The sequence below is a fragment of the Chiloscyllium plagiosum genome, unplaced genomic scaffold (genome assembly GCF_037043375.1).
Source record: "Chiloscyllium plagiosum isolate Xiang-an unplaced genomic scaffold, Cpla_swu_hap1 HiC_scaffold_21, whole genome shotgun sequence".
In the NCBI taxonomy this organism is placed as follows: Eukaryota; Metazoa; Chordata; class Chondrichthyes; order Orectolobiformes; family Hemiscylliidae; genus Chiloscyllium; species Chiloscyllium plagiosum.
The window spans coordinates 3,198,843-3,209,144 of NW_028270159.1; the positions used below are offsets into that span (position 1 = coordinate 3,198,843).

General features: G+C 48.1%; 1 protein-coding gene across 10 annotated transcripts in view; it reads left to right on the forward strand.

The window, feature by feature from the left end:
• Positions 1-8,091, forward strand: part of LOC122548536 (retinoic acid receptor RXR-alpha-A) — a 106,557-nt gene extending 98,466 nt beyond the window's left edge. For 9 of the 10 annotated variants that reach the window (XM_087998134.1, XM_087998141.1, XM_087998138.1 and 6 more), the window contains 5 exons: positions 649-778; positions 2,010-2,142; positions 2,542-2,633; positions 3,862-3,967; positions 6,035-8,090. In XM_087998134.1, coding sequence (XP_087854260.1) covers positions 649-778; positions 2,010-2,142; positions 2,542-2,633; positions 3,862-3,967; positions 6,035-6,182 — 609 coding nt within the window. In that variant the 3' untranslated portion in view covers positions 6,183-8,090. Of the gene's footprint in view, positions 1-648; positions 779-2,009; positions 2,143-2,541; positions 2,634-3,861; positions 3,968-6,034 lie in introns of all 10 variants that reach the window. The other variant, XM_087998142.1, reaches the window with a different exon arrangement.
• Positions 8,092-10,302: the final 2,211 nt, after the last annotated feature.

The following is a 10,302-nucleotide window of genomic DNA, read 5'->3' on the forward strand; positions in this document are numbered from 1 at the left end:
GAGTTGTCTGGGATGGCCTGGTTGAAGTTTGTCCCTCAGTCATATTTGCTGAAGCAGTAGGGCTTGCCCATTTCATGTTCTGTATTATGGTGCTTGCTATGGCCTGTTGGCTGCTACTTTTTCTCACATTATTGCAGTGAACTAGCTGTGACTCAAATGTTTGGGCGATGATCTAATCAAGTTTTTGAAAATTAAACAGTATCACTGTTTACCTTTGTGAGTTGACTTCAATAAGGACCCACTAAATGGAGCTGGACAGTTTATGATGATGTCAGCAAGCACTTCCCCACATGAAGGGAACTTTGGAATTCTGTTCCCCAAAAAACCATGGAACCAGTCATTTGGAGCTGATGGGATGGGTTGGGTTCTTGTTGAGTAAGAGCATTAATGATTCTGTAACCCTTTGGGTAAATGGAATTAAGGTTCCGACCAGCTGTGATCTCATTCAGTAATGGAACAGCATGAGGGGGACTGAATAGTCTCCTCCCATATCAATATTTGGTTGTAAGGCCTGAAATGTCTGATAGATAGCAAGTTCCTTTCTTGGAATAAGGTTTCATTTTTGTGCATCTTGGCTCCTGTGGATGGAAGGATTCCTGGTGTAGAGAGAGATTGATTGTAATCTTCCCCTTCCTGTTTCTGTGCCAGCCAAATGACCCAGTCACCAACATCTGCCAAGCAGCTGACAAGCAACTCTTCACACTTGTCGAGTGGGCTAAGAGGATCCCACATTTCTCCGAGCTCCCTCTGGATGATCAGGTTATCCTTTTGCGGGCAGGTAATCAACATGTGTTTTATTTACTGCTACCTTGTAACTCAGCAAATGTACCAGCCTGTGTTTGACCCTCAGCTTGTAGCCCTGATCTGGGTGCACCAGTTCCTGCTTTGTTACCCCATGTTGTGCTATCCATTGTGAGTTGTCTTTTGGCTCTCCCCAACCTGTAGGATTATCCAGTTTTGAGTGCAGCTGTCTGGCTTACCTATCATTGTTGAATCCCTCTCTATCAACATACAGAGTAATAACTTAACTTAAGCTAAAGTTAACCAACCCACAAATGTTCTGACCATAACAACAGATCAGAGCCTGCTAACTCTGTGGCGACTAACTCACCTCCTGACTCCCCAAAGGCTGTCCACCATCTACAAGGCACAAGGCAGAAGTGCGAGGGAATACTCCACACTTGCCTGGATGAGTGTGGCTCTGACAATACTTAAGAAACTCAGCACCATCCAGGATTAGGCAGGCCACTTGATTCTGAGCTCAGTACCCTGCTTGAGGGGTTTTTGTTGATGCACTCTCTGTGAGGTTCCTTTGGCCTCATCACAATGTTTAAAATTGGACATTCTGGTATTCCATCACCAAGTTGCTCTTTATTTACACATCAACTGTTTTTGACTCTGGTACTGCCTCTTCAGAGTGTCAGTATCTCTGACACTCCCCTTTTTAATATGTCAGCCAGGACTCCCTACTTGTGGTTATTAATATAGTCCAATCAATCAGAGAATTCAAATCTTGAGATCCAACTGGCTGACTGTGTTACTACAGGAAGTGTAGTCCTCCTCCTGAGTGAGAGTTGTCACCGTTGACATGGGCAGGCAGCAAAGGACAGCTTTTACCTGCTGCTTCTTCAAGGGCACTCGAGCAGGGACATGTCAAAAGGATGCTTCCTCTTGTTAGGGAATCTCGAACTAAGGGCCATAGTCTCAAACTGAAATGGCACCCACTCAAAACAACGATGAGGAAACATCTTCCTCTCGGAGGGATGTGTCTTTGGAATTCCCTTTCTCAAAAGGCAGTGGATGCAGAATCTTCAATTATTTTTCAGGCAGAGATCAATAGATTCTTGATGGCCATGGGGATAAAAGATTATTGAGGGTATGCAGGAATGTAGAGTGAGATTAAAGTCAATCAACTGGGATTTTATTGAGCAGGTTCAGAGGGTGGAGTGGCCTGCTTGTATATTGAGTCTGGCTTCTGTCTCACTGATGCACGTGTGTTTGTGTCTTAGGTTGGAATGAACTGCTGATTGCTTCGTTCTCTCACCGTTCCATCACTGTAAAAGATGGCATTCTGTTGGCAACCGGTCTCCATGTGCACAGGAACAGTGCACACAGCGCTGGGGTGGGAGCCATCTTCGACAGGTCAGCTCCTTTGGTCCCTGACTAATGGAAGTGGGGGAGGGGGGTGGGTTTGGGTGGGGGAGGGGGGTGGGTTTGGGTGGGGGAGGGGGGTGGGTTTGGGTGGGGAAGGTGCTACAAACAGCCCTGGAAGAACAGGGACCACCCTGCAAGGTGGCTGTGGCTAAATGGGGTTTTAAAATGATCCACTGCATCTGGATCTGGATCTGAATGTGGTGTGAACTTGAGCTGGGTGGAGGGCAGGTTGGGGGAGTCGGGAGAACAGCAGTGTTGAACCTGATGTTAGGAAGCTGTGAATATTGGTTTGAATGTGAATTTAGGATAATCAGGTTAGATTGTTATTTAAAGTAATCCTAGGAATTCCAAGACCTGTTTTATTCTGAATCATTTAATCTTTTCCAGAGTTCTGACAGAACTTGTGTCTAAAATGCGCGATATGCAGATGGACAAGACGGAGCTGGGCTGTTTGCGAGCAATTGTTCTCTTTAATCCAGGTATGCAGGGTACATCATTGCTTATTTCCAACCCAGTGTCATTTCCCCTGTCCGTGGGAGCTTGTCTGTGCACCTGTTGTTAAACCTCACAATGCTGAACCCTCTCACTCTCAGGAAATGATCACCCTCCCCAATGAGGCAGATATCTAGTCCCTAGCTGTTTCCTCAGGGGGATCTGTGCAATCACAGAGCACAGTTTTAAGGTAGAACAGGGGACTGATCCCTGGCATATTATCCACTTAAAGAACATTAATTGAAATGGATGATCTGGTCAGTATCACGTTGCCCACTGTAGGATTGTGCCATGTACAAATTGGTTGCTGTATTTCCTATCATGGTACTGTAGTTGCAAGAGCAGAGTTGGCTGAGAATCCTGTGATGAGTAACACACTTCCTGACTTCCTAAAGTCTGTTCACCATCTACAAGTCACAAGCATGAATGATGGAAATGTGGAATTCAAAACACAAATAGGCTTGGAAAAGTATTGCTGTTCCTTTGGTGTCACAGGGTCAAAATGCAAGAACTCCCTCCCTCATGTTCCAAGGTCAGCAGCTGGACTATAGAATGAGTTCCTTGACTGGGGCTGTTGAACTCTGGCTGATGTAGAGGGTGAGTGTTAGAGACACTGACAATCTGCTGTCTGACTCTGTATAAGACAGGACTCGAGGCAAGGACTGTTCACGTGTCAGTGAAGGGTGACTTGGTGACAGGATACTGACCTCTGGAGTTATTTCAATGACATTGTGAGTCTGACTGCAACGGTTCAAGATGTCACAAACCCTTAACATTGTTACTAAAGCCAATTGTTGTCACTATTTTCCAGTTGTACTTTTTTAAATTAATTTACTGATTTGTCTCATAGTTTAATCAGTGTTACTTCCCTTTCTCACTAAATCAGGAATTAACCTTGAATATGTTTGAAAGTTGTCCCCACTTTGAAACCTTGGGTTACTTCTACCAGATTTCCCTTGAATGAGTTGATATCATTCAGTTTTATTATAGTTAATAATGTCACACAGTGATATGAATTTACCTGGCAGGATTTTAACTGGCTAAAGGGTCTACAAGCAGCTACAGTTTGAACTGAGTGCTCTCAGTACTTTGAGATCTACTGACCTCACAGGACTTTGGAGGAGATGGAACTACATCTTTCGTTCTCCAACATTTACAGTGCAGCAATGAGGGAGTAAACAGTTAACATCGTGTGCAATTCTCTGTTCCATATAGATGCAAAAGGCCTGTCCAATCCCGGGGAGGTGGAGGCTCTCCGTGAGAAAGTGTACGCCTCTCTGGAAGGATACTGCAAACAGAAATACCCAGAGCAACCTGGCAGGTCAGTGCCCAGAGAACAACACTCAGGCCATTGTAGGCAGAGAGCTGGCTCAAGGGGAGACAGTGGCCTCTTGGTAATCTTACTGCACTGGTCATCCAGAGACCCAGGTTACTGTTCTGGGGACATGAGATTGAAACCCACGAGGGCAAATTGTGATGTTTGAACTCAGCAAAAATCTGCAATAAAAAGGAGGGGTGGGGGGGGGGGAGGAGGGGGATGGAGATATAATACTGACATGTGACCACTTGTAAATGTCACAGAACAGGACAGCATAGAAACAGGTCCTGAGGACCACCAAGACTGCACCTACACATGACATCTTCCTAAAACTAAACAGCTTTTGCTTCTCCACAGTCCATATCCCTCTTTTCTCTACCTATTTATGTATCTGTCAAGATTGCTATTGCATTGCCCTCCACCACCACCTCTGGCAGCACATTCCAGGCACTTACCGTCCACTGCGTGGAATAAAAAACGGTCTCTCACACCTCGTTTAAACTTCGCCCCTTTAATCTTAAGCCTAGATCCCCAAGTCATTGGCATTTCTACCTTGGGAGAAAGACCCTGACTATCCAATCTATCGGTGCCTGTTATAATTTAGTAAACTGATATCAGGTCACCCCTCATCCACCCTCAAACCAAGCTTGTCCAATCTCTCCTTGTGGTTAATACCCTCCAACCCAGGGCAACATCATGGTAAACTGTTTCTATGCTCTCAGAGCCTCCACAACCATCTGGTCAGGTGGTGACAGAACGGTATACATTATTTCAAATGGGGACTAACTGAAGTTCTATACAACTGCAGAATGACTTTGCAGTTTTTATACACGAGATCCGAGCTGATGAAGCAGGCATGCCAAGTGCCCTCTTTACCACATTATCCACTTGTGTTATAACAACTCCATTAGGTTTAGTAACCTCATTTAGGAAAGTCTGCCAACCTTACCTAGTGTGGGAATCGTCATGTGATTCCAGACCCACAGCAATGAGGTTGATTCTTAGCTGTCCTCTGGGCATTTGGGGATGACAGTAAATGCTGAGCCAGCCAGAGACACACATCACAAAGAACACATCAGGAAAACTCAAGTAGATTGTGTAGGAATTATGTGGTTGCATCATTGCCACAATTTTATATTCAGTTTGGTTATCAATTCTTGGGGTTACAGTCCCACACACACTGACTCTCACTGGGGTACAGCTCCCACACACACTGACTCTCACTGGGGTACACTCCCACACACACCGACTCTCACTGGGGTATAGCTCCCACAAACACTGACTCTCACTGGGGTACAGCTCCCACACACACTGACTCTCACTGGGGTACACTCCCACACACACTGACTCTCCCTGGGGTATAGCTCCCACAAACACTGACTCTCACTGGGGTACGGCTCCCACACACGCTGACTCTCCCAGGGGTATAGCTCCCACACACACTGACTCTCACTGGGGTACAGACCCACACACACTGACTGTCACTGGGGTACGGTTCCCACACACACACTGACTCTCACTGGGGTACAGCTCCCACACACACTGACTCTCACTGGGGTACAGCTCCCACACACACTGACTCTCACTGGGGTACAGCTCCCACACACACTGACTCTCACTGGGGTACAGCTCCCACACACACTGACTCTCACTGGGGTACAGTCCCACACACAATGACTCTCACTGGGGTACAGCTCCCACACACTCTGACTCTCACTGGGGTACGGCTCCCACACACACACACACTGACTCTCACTGGGGTACAGCTCCCACACACACTGACTCTCACTGGGGTACAGCTCCCACACACACTGACTCTCACTGGGGTACAGTCCCACACACACTGACTCTCACTGGGGTACACTCCCACACACTGACTCTCACTGGGGTACACTCCCACACACTGACTCTCACTCTGGTACAGCTCCCACCTGATTCCTGGTATAAGTTCTCCCCAAGCAGCATTGGATGCTGCTAGTCCTGTGTGTGACTGTCAGGCTGTGTCTGTGATGTTTTTGTTGGATGATGTGATGGTGTTCACTGGGACACTCTCCCCCCGTTCTCATGCAGGTTTGCTAAGCTCCTCCTCCGCCTGCCAGCCCTTCGCTCTATTGGACTGAAGTGTCTCGAACATCTGTTCTTCTTCAAGCTGATTGGGGACACCCCAATTGACACTTTCCTCATGGAGATGCTGGAAGCTCCTCATCAAATCACCTAACTCTGCAGTAGCTGTGGAAAAGATCGCTCCCCAGCACAGACTGCCATCCATTTCTTGGAGCTGATCTGAAGATCATCGGCCTCCTCTCTACATTTACAGCATCTCCTCAAAGCCCAATAATTATTAACTTTGTTGTGATCAGATGACAACGGAATACCTTTCTGTCCTGTTTATATCTACTCTGTCACTGGGTTCTGTGATGTATCACACCTTAAGATAGGTTGAGGTGTCTTTGCATAAGTGTATGTGAGAATCACTCACCTTGAGAGTGCTCAAGGCTGCTTCACTCTCGCTCCCATCTCCTCTACTTGGTTTGTATGTGTGTGGTTAATGGTGACGGGTTTGTCCTGTCCATCTGAATTCGTCAACGCTGGAGGTTTGGACTCTGCAAAACAGAAACTTTCAGACAGTCTCTCTTCCTGATCTAAAACTTCCTCTGGCAGGTACTGTGTGTGAAACAAGAAGGGACTTGGCTTCCTGTTGTATTGTGCCACTTGCTGATTGTGTTGCAGCTGACTGAACTCCCTCAAGGTGGGCACTGATGCAACTCCTCAGAGAACCAGAGAGACTTGTCTTTCACATTCATGACTGTAACTCTCACACCTGGTCTACCAAATCGATTTTTAATGCAGTACGTCCAGTATTTGTTCATCGTTCTTTTATATGTTTCCTAGCAATAAGAGGTTTGATTTTATTGAAACCTCGGCAGGAGTGGCAGCTAATTGCACTTCTTTATATCACTCGACTTTGTATTGGTCATGCCAGCACTGCCGCAGTTGGAGAGATGCTGACTCCTGCCTGGTCACATTCCCCCTTCCCTCTCCTCCCGCTGTTTGTGTGTCTTGCTGTCCCTTCCTCTCAGCTCAGGATTGGATGTGTACAAAGCTCAACTCCTGAAGATTGTTTGCTGCTGATGAATGCTTTCATTAATAACCGGTGATCAGTAAATTTGGGTCATGATGCTGAGATGCCAGAAGGCAGGTTTTGGTCTGGAAGCTGAGAAGTTTAGTTTATGCCTGGCCTGATTGCTGCTGATCCCCTCAAACACACTAACAAATTAAGCCCTCCCACCCTGTACACTAACAGTCTCCCTGAGCTCTCATACCCCCACCCCCGCCATGCTCCAGTTTCTGAAACTTCTGGAATACAGCTCGCACTGATTCAAAGGAGAGCTCTGAAATTCCCGTACTTTCCCAGCAGCCCTGCACATGAGGAAATGTGGGGAAAGACGGTACTGGTTTAACCTGCACCTTGGGTTGGCTTGTCTTATTCACAACTTTAAGATGATGTTGTGGTAACGGCTCCACTGTCCAGTCAGTGTGAGGTATATGCTCAGTTTTGTGTTACTCAGGTAACCAGACAACCCTTCCTCTTGTCAGCAGCTGTAAAAACTGCCTGAGGTGTGTCTTTCCTCCTTTGCTGTTACCTTCTGTGATTCCCTCTCTCCCCTTCAGCTGATAGCTATCCTTACGTTTCATCTCAGAACACACGTCTTTGATGTGCACCAACACATGACCAAAGGTCAATGTGGTATCATGATGTGTGCAATCTTTCAGCACTATCACACCTCCTTTAACTGGATGCCCTTTACAAAGCTGCTCCTGTCTCCCTGTATTTTCCAATCCCCAGCCATTGGTTTCACAGTCTGAGGATTTCATCATTACACAGGGAGCATTCCCTCTGACATATTTACTCTGTGTGACCCTGATGTCGGTTCTTTAAAGACTTGGATCACTTGAGTTTAAATCTCACTATCTGTCAGGATATACCCAGCCCCCTCCCCACTCTGTACCCCGCCCAAACCCCCCTCCCTACCCTCCCCCCTCCCTACCCAGCCCCCTCCCATCTCCCTTCCTGACCCCCTCCCCCCTCCGTACCCGGCCCCCTGCCCCCTCCGTACCCGGTCCCCTCCCCCTTCCCTACCCGGCCCCCTCCCTACTCGGCCCCCACCCCCCTCCACACCTGGCCCCCTCCCCTCTCCCTACCCGACCCCCTGCCCCCTCCCCCCCCTCCGTATCTGGCCCCCTCCGTACCCGGCCCCCTCCCCCTTCTGTACCCGGCCCCCTCCCCCCTCCCCCCTCCGTACCCGGCTCCCGGCCCCCTCCCCCCTCCGTACCCAGCCCCCTGCCCCCTCCGTACCCAGCCCCCTGCCCCCTCCGTACCCGGCCCCCTCCCCCTTCCCCCCTCTGTACCTGGCCCCCTCCCCCCTCCGTACCTGGCACCTGGCCCCCTCCCCCCTCGGTACCCGGCCCCCTGCCCGTCTGTACCCGGCCCTCTACCCCCTGCCCTTCTGTACCCGGCCCTCTCCCCCTGCCCCCTCCATACCCGGCCCCCTCTCCTCTCCCTACCTGGCCCCCTTTCCCCTCCCTACCCGGCCCCCTCCCCTCACCCACGTTTCTACTGAGCTGTTACCTTCCCGTTCTTACACCGGTAGACCCCTGCCCGACTCATTCAGTTGTTTTTCTTCGAGACCTAATTTTTAATCTGAAATTTGAATATTTTATGTACAGCAATTTTGTACAAAAAAGGAAAATTAGAAATTACATTTGCTAACAGTTGGTAAGCACAGAAAATTATTCTTTGAATGGTAACCTTCTTACCCAAACACTCGACACATGGTGACACAGCAAGAGGATGGTGTGGAGTCAGTGTGACTAAGTACTGACACAACACAGGCATCCTTTACATTCTGTCCTCCCCCCCTCACCTGTGCACCCTGACTCCCCTGCCCTCTGTCTCCTGCCCTGCCCTCGGTCAGCCCTTCCTCCTGTTGTTTTGTCCCAGTGAATGGAGCCATCCAACAGGCCACTGCCGATCTGTGTGCTGAATGTGTTTTGTGAAATGATGGTGATTGGTCTGTGTTGACACTACAAAAACTCTTCCAGAAAATCCAAAAAAAGAAAAATGTCTACAGAAATCTATTTTTGTATAAATGAAACTTTATCTGTTTTGTTAGATTGAGCATTGCTGATAATTGTAAACATTCCCTGTCTACGTTAAAGCGTCTCACCGTCTGCAGGATGAAAGCTTATGTTCCTGGGACCATTTTGGGTCTTTTGGAACTGAATTATCCACAGTGTAATTTGACAGGTTAGCTTATATTAATTTTTGATCAGTAACAGCTGAATGCTTGTTGTGTTCTGAATATTGTCTGAATGCCAGTTGTGAGGATCCCGTCTTCTAATGGAATTCTCTATAGTTGTTGTCTGATATTCTGTTCATCCTCCAAAGAGTTTCTGCTTTCAGTAACTGCCCTTTGGTTGCTGAGGGCAGACTGTCTTTGGGCATTTCTAGATCCTCGGAGGTGTAAGTGTCAAAGGGTCAGGTTCTGCCCTGACTTTCTCCACATCAGCTGTATCCAGTCGGGTGTCTCTCAGACCTTCACGAGGATCAAAGCACTCTGCGTTTGGAACCCTTTCAGTTTGAATTTGTTACTCATTGCTGCGAGTAATAAAATATATTGTCTACCCACTCCCACTGCTTCACTCCTACTTTGAATGTACTGGCCAGGCCTCAGCTGGAAGATTGTGTCCAGTTCTGGCCACCAAAGCCATCCTTGAGGAAGAGTGACAAACTAAAATCAGGGGGTAAACGCTCTGCTGGTTGGAGTCATACCTGGCGGATAGGAAGATAGTTTAGTTGCTGGAGGTCAGTTATCTCAGCTCCAGGACATCTCTGTAGGAGTCCCTCAGAGTAATATCCTTTTTTGATTAGATTCCCGACAGTATGGAAACAGGCCCTTCGGCCCAACAAGTCCACACCGACCCCCTGAAGAGCAACCCACCCAGATCCATTTCCCTCTGACTAATGCAGCTCACACTATGAGACAATTTAGCATGGCCAATTCACCTAACCTGCACATCTTTCGACTGTGGGAGGAAACCGGAGCACCTAGAGGAAACCCACGCAGACACAGGGAGAATGTGCAAACTCCACCCGAGGCTGGAATTGAACCGGGGTCCCTGGTGCTATGAGGCAGCAGTGCTAACCACTGAGCCACCGTGTCGCCCCTTGGCCCAACCATCTTCAGCTGCTTCATCAGTACATTTTGCAAACATCAGCGCTCAGCACCATTTGTAGCTGAGGTCCATTCAAATCCCTCTGAATATCAGCTTTTATC